Below are 20,779 nucleotides of genomic sequence, written 5' to 3' on the forward strand. Positions count from 1 at the left end.
TCAGAATAATTAATGCTGAGACGTGTAATAGCTTGGAGTTTTAGGCCACTGGTCAATTCCCTCCTGAACACACTGTCAGTTGGTGTCACACATGCATTAGGTATAAAAGCGTACCAATAGCACAACGGCCATTCCAACCGCCAAATGAGGGTCTAATGCCAGACCAGTCAGTTCGATGTATGTGCTCTCGAGTTTTGGCTGTACGTACCGATATGACAATGCATGAACATAGGACCCGGATCAGTCGATTGGAATCGGAAAGCGATCCAGTTCTGACCTCCCAATCCAGGAGGAGTGACGAATGTATCGCGGTACTGTGGGTCGACTAGGTTCAGTCCTGGGAGGCCTATGCTAAAAGCGTCAGCTGTGAGCAACGTCTCTCGATAAATTGGCTTACCTGCGGCTTGAGCCTCAGCAACTGTCTTGTAGGGGAACCCTCCTGAGCCCCATCCTAGGAACCATGCCTTCACTCCATGTTTATGAATCCTGAAAGAGGATTAGTCGGATTGTGCACTGGGAATATGGTTGATACTCACGGGTGGGGAGGGTGCAAAGATGGGTTCCCACTCGTGACTACCATGATCACATCAACATATTGCTGGTTAACTAGTGGTGAGCTAGCGATGCAATAAAACTAATTAATCACATACTCCTTTTAGTGTCGTAAACTTGAGATGCGAATCAATTGCATTTCCCTGGTTGTAATCAAACAACACGGGGGTAGCCGAGTCTGGTAGCTCCTATTTCGGTGATCTCCTATTAATAAAACTTGACCGAGCTATGAGATAGCTACATACCGTCCAAGTCTTATTGTTCAAGAACCACCCGAGCTCTGATGTACGCTCGGCATCCAGGCGAATAGTCACAATCTGTCTTAATATGAGAAGATGTCCCAGAGGCCTTGGGTTACGAACCTGATCAGGAGAAGGCTTTGGCGGGGGGTTTGCAGGGAATGGCTTGATGTCGATGGGGTTAAGCTCACGAGCTGACCCGATAGCTTGGCCCGCATAGTCGATGTAAGGGTTCTTCGGGTGAGGAGTCGTGTAAACAGTGCGCTTGACTCTAGTTGGTGTCTCAGTCCGAAGCATATCGCGCTTGACAGGAGCTTTGGCATTATATTGTAATACCTGTGGATTATGATTAAGCGTTATAGACAGCATGACTTCGATTCTTAGAACATACCGCATATCCACTAAGACGCTGAGGCAAGACAGAAGCAGCAACCCGAACAGTATAATCCTTCAGCGGTTTATCAAGCTTTTAAAAGGCAATGAGTTTGAGTACTATAATAAACTGAAGAAGTACCTTGATGAAAAACTGGAATCGCTCTCCGATGGGAATACCGATGAACTAAACCGCATACTACCGTAAGCTGATTTGGGCATCTGGTCGGTATAAAGCCAATCACCTCAGATTGAATCGGACGAATGTAAGATCCATCAGCCGCAAACGTGTATAAAGTATGGTTGTCGATTGACACACGGAGATCCCATATGCTTGCCGCATTAACTGGCGATACGTGATGAGAGCTGGGTGGCACAGCGATGCAGGGCAACTTACCAACGTTGAATGCCGCCCATTTGGATGCGGGTTAACTTGGAATACTTCCAGCTCAGTAGTGGTATTCTATATTCATTACCGTGAGCAAGTCCAGTAAGAACCCCTAATTTATGTCTATTACCTTGCACCCATAAAAGATTTCAGGTTTTACTGAGTTAGGGTCTCCCCCGTAAGGAAACACTTTAGTGTTGTTGGGAAATGCGCAACTATTGAAGCGATTAGTGATTATGGTAGTAAAATACCGAGCATCAGCAGGCCTACCCCTTATCCGTTGCCTTTCCGACAGTTGGGTTTACCACCGGATCTAATATTTGACGACTCGGGCACACAACTTGTCTAAATTCTGAGAGTCAGCGCTTTCTTGGATGCTTAGAAGATGGATCCCATGCATACCCCTTTCCATTAATCAAGATACTGAAGCGGTGCCTGTCAGAGAGACTGGAGTCTATCGATATGGTTGGGCGACTTACTCATCCAGACACAAAGGCTCAACCATGGTACGTTTCCATCTAAGTGTGATATTAGTGTTTGCCTATCTAAGCCTATTATATGTGCTCACTCTTCCATGTATTCATCGGCAGTCTTGTGTTTCCAGTCATATATGAACAACTTGTGTGGATTGCGCTCAGCAACCTTCATGGCGGCAATATCTGCAGCATCACTAGAAATGAGACCGAAAGGATTTTGGCGACCAGGCTTGGGGCGGAGATAAATGTCTCCACGAAGACCGTCATCCACTTGTAGGTGTTGATGAGAATGGTACCAGTGGTATCCCATTTGAGTCGCGGTCCAGTTGTATACGAAGGATTTACCGATAGGGATGGGGTACTGAGTGATACCAGGGACACCGTCCGACCTGAGGAATATGTCGTCAAGTTTATTTCTGTTGAAAATCCTTCTTATATAGCTAACTCACCATGGAGTTCCGAGCTGCTCGATACTGCGCACAGATGGTTAGGTATATCTATAACTCAGTGTTTAATATGTAAATAGACATACCCGTGCCAGCTGTAGAAACACAATTTAGTACTAAAAGGATACGAACGTAAGTAAATGACGTACTGGATAGTAATGGGCTCATCCCCCTTGTTAATCACGTTGATGCTCAGTTGATCACCTTCGTCGGCGACGATAGTGGGGCCTGGAGTTGTACCTGAAACTGCACTCAGTTGATCTGTAGATCGATTCTCTGTCAAAACGTACCGTTTACCAACCAGGCCCTCCGAGACACACCGTCAGGTGCAATAGTGGAATGGGTGACAACGAGAGTGTATTGTCGCAAAACAGCCTCGACCTTTGCGGCCATGAGTGCTGCCGCTAACAATGAAGTACCAAACCTCATATTTATAGCAATCCTAGTATGCAGTACTGAAGAAATGGGATGAGGATGATAATGAACGACATTCGCGAAGGGTTATATACTAAAAGGGAGTACAGAGAAATACGAGGCTTCATCCTATGTGCGTACCGCCAGGAACTGGCCGATGCTCTAAGTGGCCGGATGGCGTGAGACGACTATTCTGCAGTGTCTATCGACCATACGGCTATATACCTGATTGATATGAATTCCGCGCGATTTGAGCTTAATAGCCGGGCGCGTATAATGTAACGGCAGATTACGCGCTTAGCAATGATGGACGCTCGGTCTCGCAAACAGATCTGTACAAGCACTGGGAGAAGAAACAAAACAAAACTAGAACACCTTTCGTATAGCGGGAACGGGTCGGAAGCGCGCCTCTAGGATGCATGCAATATCATAGCTTAGGAGTATCAGAAAGACAACGCATATTCATCCCACAGGAGCACACTCGCTGTATATGTCCACGGAAAGGAATTACATACGTACCCATTATAGAAATACTGCCAAGAAAAATATCAACCTGGCCCCGGAATCCGGCTGATACGGACAAGGAATTCCGCCCAGACCAAGGATCCAGAAAAAGAATCTGATGTAAAAATGATAGGCGCCACTTACTTGGGTTATTCAAGCAGAGTCATTAGATGAAATGATGTCGATACATGGGCACAGCAGGGACGCGGCCTGTATGATGAATCGCGTTGCGATATTCTCACGAGAAGAAACTCCGGGTTCGCCGGCTTCAGAGGTTCATGCGGGACAATGAGTTATGGCGGTGAGGTATCGCTATTTTATTTCCATATTATAATTGTTTGCAGCCTTCATATCAGAGATATGGCGATAACATGTCAGACGGGTGGCCCATCATCGAGGTGGGTCATGGGAGGAAGGCAAAAGACTCGACAACAAGTGATGTGCTAGTGACCAGAAGTGGCAGAAATTGCGGTTATAATTAAGGTCTTCGTTAGGTACTCCCACATCCAAACTGGGTGAATTTCTTCTGCGTACATTTCATTATTTATATGCGTCAATATCGTGCTTTGTTTAGAACACAAAAAATCCTATTGTAGTTGTATTGGTGCCGAGTCCTCTGGTAGACTACAAAAACATAAGTCTCGATATAAGCATTACTTCGGCTTCACATTGAAGAATAAAGGATATTTCGTCCGTTGAATATATCACTTTGAGGTAGTCCATCTGAAAGAAAATGTATTTGAATTTTTTTTGATACTTCCGAATAGACTTTCAACAAGTGCACGAAATCGCCTCTGTAAGGGGACAATATGCTGGAATATCGTACGCTGTTTTCAGTTACATTTGGCATAAAATGCGTCATGATTCATACCGATTTTTAGCATTCATCCTGAAGAATACCCATTCGTCAGTTCATTGACAGTTCAAATCGTGCCAAAAGTGGTTATTTTTTCAAGGCTTGTACTAAATCTTAGTATTTTGCCCGCATACAGTGTCAACTATCGAATTAATACCCTCGAACAAAAAATATAATTACGAGGATACATACTCAAACACAAGCAAGCCCGATCTCTAGATCACCGGTCCATGAGATTGATCACCGGAGCGCCTGATCCCCGGGAGGATCCAAATCCCGGACTCCGGGTCAACAGTAATACACCGACCAGCCGGCTAAATGTTATGTATGCATGTGATGATGGTCGCTTTGGTCACGGATGTGACATTCAGGCGGTATGACGAGTTCACTGACTCAACCCTCGACCGACGAAGTCGGCGCAGATACCATAAATAATAGATCCACTCGATTAACTGAGAACATTACTTGGGGGGCGTACCTCCCGTGACCCGGCTTATTCGTTGGTACTCTGGATCGCCTAGCACGAAAAGCCTAAGAAGCTACTCTGCAGGTAAGAGAGAAAAATAGGATATTGGGCAGTTTGAGCACAAGCAATGATTTGATCATGGGATTGCGCTTATAGTCATGTTGCTCTATCTTGGTGAGTTTCAGAGCTCAAAAATTCAAAACATGGAGATATAATTCCATCTTGCCCTTCATTCGTATTCCAAACATTTAAGCTCACGACTACAAAGATGATTATGATACCAGGAGATTAGTATAAGCACAATTTCAAAGTATTACTTGTGCTCGAGCTATCTATCAGTACTTTAACGCCGAACGCCTGTCCATGATTCAAGGATCCCGATGTCATGGCGAGAGGATTCGATGCGTTAGAGCTATAGCATGGGCACTATGAGGGAAAACACATCAGTGCCACCATCAATCATCGAGTTCTTAGGTCCATTGCAATGTAACCCTGCGTGACATTCAAATATACAAAGAACCTGCGTATGTCCAAGATACCACAATACCATACGGGCTATGAAATAGAACCTTGAATAACACAATAATCCATATCTTCACAAGTGAAAAAACTACCGCCCATGGGCCACAATTTTGCTCCTTGGGACGACACGGTCAACGAGCAAGCATGATTGAAGGCTTCAAGTTCAATCTACCAGACGCACAACGCTTTATAAACCCAGGAAATGGAAAGCTTTACAGTGTAAAACATAATTCACCTAATGTTCTACACAAAGTCCTCCGATGGCTAAATGTTTCGACAAACACGAGATTCAAAGGAAATGAATGATATGACATTAGACTGTATGCTAATATGATGGACTCTGTTGCGTGTAATACGAATAGGAGAAGCTCGCTTTATAATTTAGGTAACGTCGGCTAACGTTGGCTGCCTCCGATCCGGGAGGAAATCATGCCGCAGGCAGACCGAGCGTACATACTTGCCAAAGTTGGTCGTTGCTGTAATCCACCCACGGATGCAAAAGAACGTGACGTTTACTTGCAAATAGACGTTGCGCCCGGTGAGCCTATATTTCACAATGACAACAAAACGCCTCGAGTCATGACGGAGAGCACGAAAGCGCGAACTTGCCTAGGGATGATGTTCATGTGCGCAGAGTTGTAATGAGAGTCACTTGGCATTACCTACGTCAGTGAGCTCGAGGTCGCTCGTCAGCTGTTCTAATTTAATATCACGATCGGGGCAGAGCAAAGGCCGACGAAAGTTGGAGCCACATTTATTTCAGAGCCACAGGTCTCGGCAAGCGTTTGCACAGTCGGGACTCTTGACCCACAGTATGGGAAGACACTAGCCGAGCTTATAAATCAATAGTAAAGTAGTGGAACATGCAGCTTTTCAATACAAAGTCTGCAGGTCAAGAGTCCCGACTGTATTCGTTCAACAGCGAGTCACTATCACACAGGAAAGCACAGTTGAATGGCCATAGAAACGTGCCTCGTATTTAGCAGGTGGCTACATATACCAACGTCCAGACCGATGACACAGCCTACGTCATTACACATGAACAAGTCGTACGAGTAACCGCCGCGTTTCAGAACAAGTCAAGTGATGCGCGGGCGGATCAAATGCCCGCCACACAGCGCCCTTTATTTCAGATAAAGCGCCATTAGTAGCCAGAAACCATATTGGTCAGCAGGTCACTTTAGTCGTAAAGAGAAGCAGCAATGGTGTCTGGGGTCTCGCGCTGCGCACGCGTCGAAGGAACAGAAGCAAGGGTCAGTAGATAGGGGGCGCCACCCTAGAACGGGGCCGATTGTCCATAGAGTATAGGGGGCCATGGGTGCTTCGTGTTTTGGTCGTATGGAATAGGAAGACGAAGAGTGGGCAAGTGGGGGGTCGAAGGGGGTAGAAGAAATACGTGTCCCAAGGGAGTTGAAATATTGAAATTGCGTGATGTGCGCTATCTAGGATAACTAGGTTGTTCCGAAAATGGCGCAAAGGTGGGCTTGGAAGTAGCCGGGGATGGGCCGATAAACCGGTGTGTGGGAATAAGCTGCGGAAGCAGAGGCACCCTGATTAGGACAAGTGTTCAGTGCAAGAGATACGAACTTCCTAGGATGCATACAGGTCTCATTAGGCTGAGTGTCGGTCGCATTTAACATGGGTCCAAACGGCGTAAAGAACATGGGAGTTTTGTGGTAAGGTTTATATCTACTAGATCTATGCAGATGAAAAGGACTAATATGGAAAGGATCTACGAAGAACCAGATCGATAAAGGTGGTACGAACCGACGGCATCGAGGAATCGGAATGGGGTAAGCGATCGAACGCTAGACAGCGATTGGGCATGGAATGACGCGGGGGTCGTGTGCGCGTCGGGGCGGGCATTGTTTAAGGTGGATAGACGCGGGGTGATCGAGGGAATGATGGGTGAGTCAGTGTATGCAGCACATGATTCAGCACCGGCCGGGGAAGACTAGGCGAGGGGCAGACGATTCCCGAATGGTCGTTGAAATCAGTGGGCGATGTTCAAGATGGGACAGCACGAGAGGCAGAGAGAGGCGGATGTAGAGTGATCCATGTCCAAGCTATCAACGGACATAAGGGAATAGCGATAGGGGGATGGGGACAATTATGTACAACTGGGCGAAAAGCGGGGGAAGTGGGCCGAGGAAACCGGTTTGGGAATTAAGGGGGGGCTGAGAGATAAGGCGGCGTGGGCTCGTGCGAGGAGACACAGCCACCGTGCGGGGAAGATATAGACTGGGGCGGGTTGAGGGAGAGACGACATCCGACCACGACCATGAAGTCGCTACGTTCTGCCGCTCTCCTTTCCATTGCCTTCCTGGCGTCGGCTACTGCCCACTCGACGCGCAAGTCGCTCAACTTTGGGCCTCGCCACCCCACTGCCCGCTATGTGACCGAGCCACAGGTCACTTCGACATTCATGGCCACCTCGACCGACCCATATGACGTGGCCAAGTCGTTCCTTTCTGCCTATACCACCTCGGATTACTTCATCCGCGAGGACTCGTACACTGACCGCAACACGGGCGTCACACACGTCTATGTCCGCCAAAAGGTCGATGGCCTCGAGGTCGCAGATGGCGACATGAACTTGAACATTCGCGACGGCCGTGTCCTCAGCTACGGTGACTCGGTGGGTATTTTATTCTGTTTTTTCCGACCCGTTGCTGACGACTTTGTAGTTTTACCGAGGTGCCGCCCCTGCCTCATTTGACAAGCAGCCGTCAACATCACATGCCACTCACTGCGCTGATTTGGCCGCACAGAAGATGGCCGTCTCTGGAGGCGACCGCCAGATGGTCTTTGCCGAGCTCTCTGCCACTGACGACGAGCTCTATACCCACAACTGCGCTCGCCCACTGGCTGCCGTTCAAGAGGCCCTCACTGCCAACGGCAATGGCGACTCGCACGATCCTCGCCGCGCCGCTCTCTACTTTATGATTGCCGCCCACGCCGACCAAGCTACTGTCGATAACCTCACTCGTGACTTTGACAAGCACATTAGCCGCATGACCGTTGCCCAAGAAACTCACTTTGTGGGCAACGATGCTCACCCCACGGCCATTATTTCTGGTCTCCCTGGTTCCGTCAGCCCTGTCAAGGCCCGCGTCGTCTATGTTCAGTCCCCCACCGAGGACAACGAGACTGAGCTCCATGCAGTCTGGCGCATGGAGGTCGAGATGCAAGACAACTGGTACGAGGCTTATGTCTCGGCTTCTGACCCCTCGACCATTGTCTCGGTTATCGACTGGGCTTCCGACTCGCCTGTCCCCACCGCTGGTGGCAAGCTCAACGCTCTCGAGGCCAAGCTCGCTACGGGTCATGTGTCGAGTGAAGACAAGCCCGGTTCCTACAAGGTCTGGAAATGGGGTTTCAACGATCCAGAAAGCGGCGATCGTTCCGTCGAGGAGGCCTGGCATGACAAGATTGCGTCTCCCCTTGGTTGGCATACCATTTCAAAGAAGAATAACCCCGCCGGCAGCCCTGCTTGGCTTGGCAAACACGATAAGCATGGCGACGATCAGACTTATCTGAACTTTACTACCACCTGGGGTAACAACGTACGTATTTACGTCTGACCGATAAGACATTCATATTGACAAATCTATAGGTATTTGCTCACGAGAACTGGGAGGGCCGCAACAACTGGATCAATAACTATCGCCCCGATGCTGGTCCTGGCCTCAATTTCGAGTTCAAGTACGACCCCAAGACTGGTCTCGATGAGTCTCCCGCCCAGTCTCCCAAGGACTACATCGATCTCTCGGTTACCCAACTTTTCTATACCAGTAACATGGTTCACGACCTTTACTATCGCTATGGCTTTGACGAGGTTTCCGGGAACTTCCAGCAAGACAACTATGGCCGTGGTGGCAAGGAGGGTGATGGTGTCATTGCCAACTCTCAGGATGGTAGCGGTTACAACAACGCTAACTTTATGACCGTAAGTTCACTTTCCCTTTACGACTATTTTTTTCTGACGTTTTCCCTAGCCCCCCGATGGTCAAAATGGTCGCTGCCGTATGTACGTCTGGAACACTGCCTCTCCCTACCGCGATGGCGATCTCGAAGCCGGCATCGTTATCCACGAGCTTACCCATGGACTTTCCACTCGTCTGACTGGCGGTCCTGCCAACTCGGGCTGCTTGGGCTGGGGCGAGAGTGGAGGCATGGGTGAAGGCTGGGGTGACTTCCTCGCAACCACGATCCGTAGCACCAAGGACTACAAGGACTTTGCTATGGGTAGCTGGGCTGCCAACCAAGTCAAGGGTATCCGCAACTATGTCTATTCTACGGTGAGTCGCGAGCTAGTTATCGGGCCGCACATGTACTGATTTGTCGACAGAACATCACCGTCAACCCCTCGACATACAAGACTCTCGATAAGCCAGGCTATTGGGGTGTTGTAAGTCCTGATTTGTCAGCATCCCCGCGCCGAGCTAATTTAATTCCTCTAGCACGCCATTGGTGAGGTTTGGGCCGAAATCCTTTGGGTGGTATCCCAGCGCATGATTGCCAAGCACGGTTACTCCGAGACCCTCTTCCCACCTCAGCCTCTCGAGGATGGCACTATTCCCATTGGCGATTTCTACCAACCTCAAGTTATGGGCAAGCCGCTCGTTCCCAAACATGGTAACACCTTGATGGTCCAGTACGTGAATCTCTTTCTACCACTTGTTGCGATGCTGATTATTGCCCAGACTTGTCATTGCAGCGATGAAGTTGCAGCCTTGCCGACCCACTTTCTTCGACGCCCGTGACGCCATCATCCAGGCCGACGAGCTCTTGACCGGTGGCGAGAACTTCTGCGAGCTTTGGGCTGGCTTTGGCTCTCGTGGCTTGGGTACCGATGCCTCGCTCCGCGGTCAAACCCCATGGGGTGGAGGAGTGCACACTGACGGCTTCAAACTTCCTGCCAAGTGCAAGTCTCATGAGTAGACACGCATTTATTATTTGCATTACATTCAAGGAGTTGTACGATTATCTCTCACGCTGTTGTTCTTGATTTAATTATTTTCGCATTGTTTTTTTTGTTATAATCGACTACGTGTCACGAGATGTGATGAGATGTAGATAGTTCACGGCTTTATATGACATACTAGCTGACTTCGTTGTTGCGTGATCATGCATCGAGCCGCATGAGAGCCGCCAGACTATGAGATGTCTTGACTAGATTTGATCTCATTACAATCACCACTACTAAGAAAGGGATGGATGAAAATCACCAGCAGGGTGAGACGGCCCAACTGTGGCTCACTTGGTCATGTGGCTAGTGCGCAATACTATACAACTTGAATGCATTCGGTTTGAGTTTTCAGTGCCTATGACCGTATTTCTCGGTTATTTGAAGTATATCTATGGGAGGCAGAATGAATCGCACCCTGCAATGGGCCGTCTTGTCACCCCATGGGTGCATTTCATTCTTCTATTTTGTTTTATTACTCACAAATTGTATCCTTTTGACCATAAAGTGTTGCGCCACAATCCTCTTGCGCACACGTGCATCAGGATATATGTTGAGACCTGATGCGATGCTAGATCATAAATATTAGTACACGTCAATAACAGTAGCCAGCATAAGAAAAAATAGGAGAGAGCCCGAAACCTCCCTTTGGTTTCATGTCACTGGTCAATTTTACAGGGCCTAGTCAAGGATGGTTTACGAGCTATTTCCCAGCTTGCTCTAATCTGTATTATTAATAGTTACGGTCTCATAAATTATGAACCGCGCCTACAGCAGACGGGCCCACATCAGAGGACATGAGCGGGTAAACCAGATACCTGAAACCTCAGTATGTGGGTTTGTGGTCTTCAGTAATCGACTCGACGTCGTTACGCCTCGTAAAATCTTCTAGAGTAGACCTGCCGAGTATCGCAGCATACCCCTTGATCACTGAGCAAAAGACACCGGCATTGGTATACGCCAGGCTCGATCCGAATCGATACTCACACGTGTATTTATGGACAACTTGGCACCCCAACTCATCATCAACAGAATCGGGGTGTTCTCGTTGGAGCCAGCTCAAGTGGTCCGTTATGTCAGCCTCATCATTCAGTCTGATCTATTACATGTGACAATTATCAGTGTATGTGGGACTCGTAGGTATAGAGCCAAGTTCAACTAACAAGGTATTTATTAGGGATAGCATTTTGGCCAGCCTGGAACATGGGTACAACAGAGGGGTTGCTCATTGTGGTGCGCAGGGTGCTTGTTGAGAGAGAGCAGCTGTGAGTACAGTGGTCCACAATAATGTGAGGGAACAATTGGCTATATGACCCATGATAATTATTATGTCCAAAAAACTCATCACCTGACCATTTGTTTCACAATTTTCATACCACAATTGTTGTTCATCATACCAATCAGTTGCCCCACCTGGGGACTTAGACTTGCACTTGACCTATGTTCTTATGTGTGCTATGTTGGTGCTGTACACATTGAAAGTTGGGGAGTCTGTGACTGCCCACAGGTGCCTACTCTACAGGGTTCCAAAAATCTTGGGAGTGCTCCAAGACTTGCTATTGTTGGCAAGCACTCTGGAGCATCTACTATGACACTTAGAAGTGCTTGTGGAGTGCTCTTGAGTGCTTGCCAAGCAATCCAGATCCGTTGGATCCTAACAAGGAGGTTCCCAAAACCAGAGCACTCTAGAGCGCTCCAGAGTTTTTGGGGACCCTGTAGAGTACTCAACCAAAACCCAAAAAGCTTGGGAGTGCTCAGGAGTGCAATATGTGACTGCCTGTATTTGCCAAGGCTCCCAGGGCACCACACAGCTGTTAGTCAGCAGCAATTTGCCTTTTTTTGGAAGCATATATGAGAGATAACTACTCAAAACAGCGCAGATGTTAGCTGTCATGACCCATGCCTTTGCTGGCATGTCTCCTGACCAAGCCACCTACTAATAGGATATTCCACAGTCTTTAGAAGGCCGCATATACTCACATATATGCAGTCAGAACTGTCATTACTCTAAGCGCTCATGACTTAGAGACTGACAGTCCACCAGGGTCACATGACCTCCCCCCCTCCAGTCCTTTATCAAATACTATACTAAACTACTATGGATTTGAGGTGGGGGGGGGATGACATAATCTCTTCTATAATAATATATTATTCAGACCTTGCCTGCGGGCATTAACATTGGCCCGCAGCTAGGGGGGTGGGGGGAGTGCAACGTCCCCCAGCAACTTATATTATTAATATATCACTGTGCATCATATATACTATATATATCTTTGACAGTGGATATATATGGTAATAACCCCTCCAGATATGGGTTATGACATTAGCTGACTAATGCTTCCCTGGCACTTGAGGAGCCTTGGCAAATATGGGGAGTCCCATATTGTGCTCCTGAGTGCTCCCAAGCTTTTTGGGTTTTGGTTGAGCAAGGGGCATTGGGTGGGCCACCCAAGAGTGCAATTGTCTGGATCAAAGGGTTGGGGTAGCAGAAAACTGAACAACAAGAGTAGACAATAGTAATAAATAAATAATAAGATTTGTTACACTCTAGGAAAACATACCATTGGAACCACCTCTTTTTTCTAATATTTTTAGTATTTTTTACAGATCCTTTAACTTTGTTTTTTGAGTCACATGATCTTGGCACTTGACACAAGAACCAGGCACTTATACATGCTGAGATGCTGCACCAAGCCTTGCCAAAATACCACACCAAGAACATGTGATGTTTCTGCACAGTCCACAGTTACTTCTTATTTGACTTGGTATTTGATCTTACACATTTGTAAATAGTATAGTCCTTGTGTATATAAACCACAGGAAAATTGCTTGGAGTCCCCAAGTTGATTTTACCTTGTCTACCATCTCAGACAGGTACCCAGTAGTCAATAAGTAGCATTGGGTCAATATCACAACCAGGGATGAAATGACTGCTGTGAGATTTGTGATGGTTTACACAGATGAGAAAGTGGGAAATTGACAAGGTGAATTGTTCTTGGGGTTTCCAAGGCAATTCACAGTCTTCTTTTATAACAAAGTGAAAGGGAGTAGATACAAGGAGAAGGGACAGTGTCCAGGCTGCACAACTGGGAACCATGATAGAGCATATGGCTCAGAAGCTCTGCACAGTAAACTGGGCTGGTGTGCAGCAAGATAAGCAAGATAGAAGCACTTAGAATGGAATAAGTCCAGACTAAGTGCAAGAAGGGAACATGGAAGTGGGAAGAACATAAACAAGGAAGATAGGAACTACACAAACAGATTAGATGGATACAGATGAGTTCCCCAGACAAATCCACTGGGGGGGGGAAAGGAATTGACAGGCAATACATAAACTGAGCAGCAAAAAGTATTGCAGGTCAGGAAAGGTCAAAGATTTATCTCCATTGCTGAGCAGCCAATCAGTGAATCCTATCCAAATTATACTGACACATGTGGCCATTGTAACACTGTTACAATCCCCTGACATATACCATTGAACTCGTATGATTTTTCTCTTATTTTTAGTATTCTTTCCAAACCTTGTATCTTATGTTTTTCAATCACGTGACCTTGGCGCTTATTATGCCAAGATGCCGCGCCGAGATGCCGTGCCAAGGGCGCTTAGGAGAAATCCACGCTTCTGCGCAGTCCGCAGCACGCTTCTCTTTTCACACGGACTCTTCTTTTCTCACAAGCACAGACCATGTAGATAGTGTGCTCTTGCCTATATATACAGCAGGAAAATCGCTTGGAGTCCCCAAGTCGATTTTACCTTGTCTCTTACTCACTAGAGAAGGTAGTCAGCCAGCTAAGTAGCCGGCCCTCAGTAGAAACAGAAGCACTCACCTCTTGATTAACTCATCACACCTCCCAGGCCTCAGGCCCCCTTGTCGACAGTAGATAGTAGTAGAGCGCCTTAAGCGCTAGTAGTATAGCCTTTAGTAGATAGATTACATAAGCAAGTGTAGTAGTACGGCCTCAAGCGCCCGCCCACTAGCGTGTACCCAACCTTACAGTTGGCGTACGACATTGTAAAATTGTTATAACCTCCTAACATATACCATTAGAATCGCACGATTTTTCTGTTATTTTTAGTATTTTTTACGGACTCAATATCTTTTATTTTTCGATCACGTGATCTTGGCGCTTTTTTATGCCAAGATGCCGCGCCAAGATGCCGTGCCAAGGGCGCTTAGGAGAAATCCACGCTTCTGCGCAGCCTGCAGCACGCTTCTCTTTCACATGTAGGCTTCTATTCACACACGCACAGACCACATGTAGTTAGTAGTTTTGTCTATATATACAGCAGGAAAATCGCTTGGAGACACCAAGTCGATTTTACCTTGTCTCATACTCATTGAGGAGGACATCCAGCCAGCTAAGTAGCCGGCCCCATTAGTCATCAGTAGTCAACCCCCTTGCTTAACCTACCACACCTCCCAGGCCTAAGGCCCCCTCGCAGTAGTATAGATAAGCATACCGCCTTAAGCGGCATTAGGATAGCCTAGTATAGTAGTAGATTACCTTGTTGCTTGTAGTAGTACGGCCTTAAGCGCCCGCTCCCACCAGCGTGTACCCACCTTACAGTGGAGTACGACATTGTAAAATCGACTTGCTTGTAGGCTTGATCAACAAGGAGAAGACTCCCTGTACTAGCACGAGGGAAATCACGTGATCGGGGCTACTTTGCAGGATATAATAATCAAAAATCCTCCACCCCCACGTAGTACCAAATTGCTACAAGGCAGACAAGTTCTAATCCCCCGCGTACCACAAGTTTTGCCGGAACTCTGCAGTTAGCGACCCTAGTCAGCTGAAGTACCCGCTTGCAAAAAACCCGCTCATATCACGATCGCCAGATCTGTTGATTTGTTGTAGGGATTGTCCAACGCTAGGTATTTGACGCAAGGGTTTAGCGTATACATACTGTGTAAAAACCGCTCATAAGTCCTGTATCAGGCACCTATCTCCCCCACGCCGTATCCATTATTCCATCCACACGCTCTGGCGTCCCTCACCCCTACTCCCGTCCTACCAGCCGCTCCAGTCAACGTTCCGTGGCAACCCGCTCCCAACCACCCTCTCGCGGCTCATCACCCCCTCCGCAACACCTGCCCGGAATGGAACCGGAGCCAACCCTTGCCTCTCTCCTCAAGGCTATCCAAACCCTCACCAGCCAAGTTGGGTCCTTGCAGGCCCAAATCCACACTCAAGGCCAACAGCTCTCTGAGCTCAAAGCCATATGCAAGGAGACCAATGACCTCGTTGGAGACAAGGATCAGGGAGGAGCCCAAGCCAAGCCTGGCCCATCGACTGGGCCTATCACTCCCCCCACTCATACAGGGGGAGAAGCGCACACTCCAGGAACGGTTAGGCCTGGACTCAAGGCCCCCTTCCGCCCTTCAAGAGGCACAGGTTTTGACTCCGAGGAAGAAGAGGAGCCAAGAAGAGCCCCCAAAAAGGAGCCTATGGGAACGCCTAAACAATCCCTCAGTTCCCTCACCCCCTTCAACTCCGGGTCTTCAGTGAAACAACCCAAAATGGAGTTACCGGACCCTTATAAGGGAGACACCAGGGGGAGGAAGGCCACACAGTGGCTTGATCGGATGCTCCTTTGGGTTGCCCTCCACAGGGATCAGTTTGATGAGGAGGAACAGATGGTGGTATGGATTTTATACCACATGACAGATAAGGCCGCTGACTGGGCCCTCCCCATCATTGGAACCATCATCAAGGGCAAGGGAAATCCGCCTACCACCATCCAGGCCCTAACGGGCAAATTCAAGGAGGCGTTTGCTGATCCAGATGCCAAGAGGGCTGCCGCCAGGAAAATTGCGGCGCTCTCCCAAACCACCACAACCTCCGAGTACGTCACGGAGTTCCGCAACCTCATGGCGGAATTAGACTGGAACAAGGAAGCCTATATCGCGCAGTTCACGCAAGGCCTCCACTGGAAAGTCAAGGAACTGCTATCAACCAAGGATAGCGTCCCCGACAAACTCAAAGCTATTTTTGCGGCGTCCATAAAGATTGACAATATCCGCCGCAAAAATGAGGAGAACCGTCCAAAGAAGGCTCCCACCAAGGCCCCGGTCACCGCAACCACCTCTACCTCCACCACTACCACCAGGGTCCGCTTATCTGAGGACCCCAACTACGTCACCCCGGAGGAAAGGGACCGTCGCCGCGCTTCTGGCCTCTGTGTCAAGTGTGGTCAGAAGGGCCACGGAATCAAACAGTGCCCTAACGGATGGAAAGCCACAATCAAGGAGGTTGCCAAGGTGGCAGAAGAAGAAGGCTTGGGAAAAGACTGAAGTCAAGGACCGCTGCCAAGCCCTTGACTTCTAAGGACATTGTAGATAATTCTGTAGAGTTTGTTTCTGTTGGTCTAGACTCCAATAAAAAACCACTATTGTTCATCGATCTATACGTCCAAAATTCCCTGGCAGAACCCATCAAAACCCTCATAGATTCCGGCGCAACCTCAAACTTTATATCCCCGACCTTAGTAGAAAAACTCAAAATCCCAAAAACCCTACTTGAAAATCCACGAGTAGTGAGAATGTTAGATGGTACTATATCCCAGACTGGTCGCATTTGGCACCAGGTTCAACTCGCGGTCTTGGCCAACGGCCATTTCCACCACATTCCTTTTCTTGTTTGCCCCATAGGCGACACCCCGGCTATCCTTGGCATGACATGGCTCACATCGGAATCCCCTTTGATTGACTGGCAACAGGGACTTGTCACGTTTCCTGAACAGGCCCAGATAGCATCCAAAGAAGAAGCAGATATCAACCCATTAGCAGACCTTCCGGAACAGTACCATGAATTTGCTAAGGTCTTTGGGGAAGAAGAGTTCAAAGTCTTACCTCCCCATAGGGAATACGATATAGCTATTGACTTATTACCGGACGCCAAACTCTCACCTGGTCCAATTTATGGCATGACTGATGCAGAATCCAAGGCGCTGAAACAACACATTGATGAGGAGCTAGCAACGGGCAAGATCCGCCCTAGTACCTCCTTGGCAGGTGCCCCAGTCATGTTCGTGAAAAAAGCAGATGGATCCCTCAGGCTAGTTGTCAATTATAGGAAGCTGAATGACGTCACCCATAAAAATGTATACCCTTTACCAAGGCAGGACAATCTCATGGCTAAACTTAGGCATGCCAAAGTCTTCACTAAACTGGACTTACGCTGGGGATATAATAATGTTTGAATCAAGGAAGGTGACGAATGGAAAACGGCCTTCAGAACCAAATATGGCCTATTTGAATACCTGGTTATGCCTTTTGGTCTTACCAATGCCCCTGCAGCGTTCCAACATTTTATGAACGACTTATTCAGGGATCTTATTGACGTCACTGTGGTCATATACCTGGATGACATACTGATCTTCTCAGAGAAACCCGAGGACCACCCAACCCACGTCAGGGAAGTCCTATCACGGCTACTGAAGAACCAGTTGTTCTGCAAACTATCCAAATGTCACTTCCACGTTACCACCGTGGATTATCTAGGAATTGTCATCTCACCTGCAGGCTTCTCAATGGATCAAAAGAAGATAGAAGCCGTCACTTCCTGGCCCACACCCAGAACAGTCAAGCAAGTTCAGGCCTTCCTTGGTTTTGTCAACTATCTTTGTTGCTTCATCCCCAATTTCAGTTTGGTAGCACGTTCCCTGCACAACCTTACAAAAAAGGAAACCCCATGGTCCTGGGGGAACCAAGAAGAAGAGGCATTCCAAGAACTGAAAACCCTAGTTACAAAGTCCCCGGTCCTGATTCATTCCAACCCCGAGCTCCCTTACTACCTAGAAACAGACGCATCAGGAGTAGCCATGGGAGCAATCCTTAGTCAGCAAGGCCCAGACAACAGACTACATCCAATCGCCTATATGTCAAAATCGTTCTCAGGAGCAGAAGCCAACTATGACACCCACAATAAAGAACTTCTGGCTATCATCAAGGCATTGGAAGAATGGAGGATTTTTCTAGAAGCAACGGATAAACCAATCCAGGTGTTCACAGATCATCGAAACTTGGAATATTGGATGCAGGCACGGACCTTTAATTGCAGACACGCGCGATGGCGCATCTTCCTGAGCAACTTTAATTTTGAAATCCACTATTGCCCAGGAAAACAGTCGGGAAAGCTGGATGCCCTATCTAGACGGTCGGACTATGTTGATGCACCCCAGGAACCAGAAATTATGTTACCAGCCAAAGTCTTTGCCAATGTTTCAGAGGAAGAAATGGACATCATTGCAGAAATCCGCACCAAGTTAAGGGATGACCCATCACTCAAACCAATTATTCAGTTCCTAACAGAAGATGCGGACAATGCACCTCCCTTGATCCGGAAGGCTTACAGGGACTATGATTGGGAAGAGGACCTACTCTGGTACCAAGGAAAATTAGTAGTCCCAGATTCGGAACCACTGAAGGAAAAATTGTTAAGGGAATTCCACAACTCCCCACTGGCAGGTCACCCAGGTCAACAAAGGACGCTTGAACTAGTCAGCAGAAGCTACTGGTGGCCTGGAATGAAGTCCTCAGCAAAAGAATGGGTCGAATGCTGCCCAACGTGCCAAGCCAATAGACAAGCCCATGCACCGGCTATTGCCCTCAAACCCTTAGAAGTCCCCCCTTTTCCATTTCATACTATCTCCTATGACTTCATCACCGGCTTCCCCAAGTTGCAAGGACACGACGCAATCTTGGTAGTGATAGATTCGTTCTCCAAATTTGGTCACTTCATCCCAACGTCAAAGAAAGTCACCGCAAGGGGTTTAGCAGATCTATTTGTTAGCCATGTGTGGAAACTGCACGGATTACCGGTCAAAACCGTTTTGGATTGCGGAACCACGTTCACGGGAAAATTCTTAAGGGCACTATACCAACGACTTGGGGTTAAACCAGCCTTCTCATCAGCCTACCACCCGGAATCCGATGGCCAAACGGAGAGAGTTAACCAATTCATTGAGTTCTACCTCAGGTCGTATGTTGCAGCGGATCACTCGGACTGGGCCACATGGTTGCCATTGGCGGAGTATGCTTACAACAACGCAAAACACTCCGCCACAGGGAAAACCCCCTTTGAGTTGGTTTATGGGAGAAACCCTGTGATGAACCCATCAAATGTCCTGGCAAACGTTCCAGAGGCAGATCTTGTGGCTGACACACTATCCCGGGAATGGCAGGAAGCAGAATCAGCACTCAAGATGACAAAGGAACGCATGACAAGCACCAGAGGGGTAGTACCGGAATACTCTGTAGGCAAAAAGGTCTGGTTAGATGGAAAAAACGTAGAGCTAAGGACCAACTCCAACAAACTGGACCCCAAGCGACTAGGACCATTTGAAATCACAGAGAAGATCTCTAGTCACGCTTACCGCCTGAACCTACCAGAAACCCTCAAAATCCATGATGTGTTCTACGTGGGATTACTGTCTAAGGTCCATGAATCCCTAAGCCAGCCATTTCCTAACCAACCCCCTCCTGAAACAATAGAAGGGGAGGAAGAGTATGAAGTTGAAAAGATCATCAACTCCAAAAGACAACGAGGAAAGTGGTTCTACTTGATAAAATGGAAGGGCTATGGACCAGAAGATAACTCGTGGGAACCGGAAGAACTCCTGGAACACAGCCAAGAGGAAATTCAACGCTTCAACAAGTCACAACTGAAAAAGGCTCGTGACTCCGCCAAGAGCCTTTAAGGGGAGGGCAATGTTATAACCTCCTAACATATACCATTAGAATCGCACGATTTTTCTGTTATTTTAGTATTTTTTACGGACTCAATATCTTTTATTTTTCGATCACGTGATCTCGGCGCTTTTTTATGCCAAGATGCCGCGCCGAGATGCCGTGCCAAGGGCGCTTAGGAGAAATCCACGCTTCTGCGCAGCCCGCAGCACGCTTCTCTTTCACATGTAGGCTTCTATTCACACACGCACAGACCACATGTAGTTAGTAGTTTTGTCTATATATACAGCAGGAAAATTGCTTGGAGACACCAAGTCAATTTTACCTTGTCTCATACTCATTGAGGAGGACATCCAGCCAGCTAAGTAGCCGGCCCCATTAGTCATCAGTAGTCAACCCCCTTGCTTAACCTACCACACCTCCCAGGCCTAAGGCCCCCTCGCAGTAGTATAGATAAGCATACCGCCTTAAGCGGCATTAGGATAGCCTAGTATAGTAGTAGATTACCTTGTTGCTTGTAGTAGTACGGCCTTAAGCGCCCGCTCCCACCAGCGTGTACCCACCTTACAGTGGAGTACGACATTGTAAAATCAACTTGCTTGTAGGCTTGTTTGACAAGGAGAGGACCCCCTGTACTAGCACGAGGGAAAAACACGTGATCTGGGCCACCTTGCGGGGTAGAATAATCAAAAACCCCCCACCCACACGTAGTACCAAATTGCTATAAGGCAGACGGGCTCCAATCCCCCGCATACCACGTGTTTTGCCGGAACACAGTAGTTAGCGACCTTAGTCAGCTGAAACACCCGCTTGTAGAAAACCCGCTCATATCACGATTGCTAGATCTGTTGATTTGTTGTAGGGACTATCCAACGCTAGGTGC

The 20,779-nt window shown here is 47.9% G+C and overlaps 4 protein-coding genes across 4 annotated transcripts; 2 read left to right on the plus strand and 2 right to left on the minus strand.

Moving 5' to 3' along the window:
• Nucleotides 1-9: 9 nt before the first annotated feature.
• On the minus strand, nt 10-2,866 carry RhiXN_07975 (Multicopper oxidase; the record flags this gene model as incomplete). Its single annotated transcript, XM_043327791.1, has 21 exons — nt 10-63; nt 115-152; nt 209-346; nt 398-486; nt 537-598; nt 651-740; nt 798-869; nt 915-1,127; nt 1,183-1,257; nt 1,306-1,350; nt 1,409-1,555; nt 1,606-1,626; nt 1,682-1,766; nt 1,822-1,896; nt 1,954-1,974; nt 2,031-2,069; nt 2,120-2,416; nt 2,477-2,500; nt 2,560-2,568; nt 2,623-2,713; nt 2,764-2,866. 21 exons carry the CDS (start codon nt 2,864-2,866, stop codon nt 10-12), a joined length of 1,788 nt encoding a protein of 595 aa, XP_043183176.1.
• Nucleotides 2,867-7,516: 4,650 nt separating this feature from the next.
• Nucleotides 7,517-10,179, plus strand: RhiXN_07976 (extracellular metalloproteinase MEP; the record flags this gene model as incomplete). The annotated part of the gene is made up of 7 exons (XM_043327792.1): nt 7,517-7,873; nt 7,923-8,801; nt 8,852-9,184; nt 9,234-9,536; nt 9,587-9,646; nt 9,699-9,892; nt 9,942-10,179. 7 exons carry the CDS (start codon nt 7,517-7,519, stop codon nt 10,177-10,179), a joined length of 2,364 nt encoding a protein of 787 aa, XP_043183177.1.
• An 851-nt stretch (nt 10,180-11,030) lies between these two features.
• RhiXN_07977 (peptidase inhibitor i9) lies at nt 11,031-11,433 on the minus strand (the record flags this gene model as incomplete). The annotated part of the gene is made up of 3 exons (XM_043327793.1): nt 11,031-11,134; nt 11,192-11,303; nt 11,368-11,433. The coding sequence occupies 3 exons, from the start codon at nt 11,431-11,433 to the stop codon at nt 11,031-11,033; spliced, it is 282 nt and encodes a 93-aa protein (XP_043183178.1).
• A 3,873-nt stretch (nt 11,434-15,306) lies between these two features.
• RhiXN_07978 (Retrotransposable element Tf2 protein) lies at nt 15,307-19,907 on the plus strand (the record flags this gene model as incomplete). The annotated part of the gene is made up of 3 exons (XM_043327794.1): nt 15,307-16,467; nt 16,521-17,363; nt 17,415-19,907. 3 exons carry the CDS (start codon nt 15,307-15,309, stop codon nt 19,905-19,907), a joined length of 4,497 nt encoding a protein of 1,498 aa, XP_043183179.1.
• Between the last annotated feature and the right edge of the window lie 872 nt (nt 19,908-20,779).

Source organism: Rhizoctonia solani, chromosome 9 (assembly GCF_016906535.1).
Source record: "Rhizoctonia solani chromosome 9, complete sequence".
Lineage (NCBI taxonomy): Eukaryota > Fungi > Basidiomycota > Agaricomycetes > Cantharellales > Ceratobasidiaceae > Rhizoctonia > Rhizoctonia solani.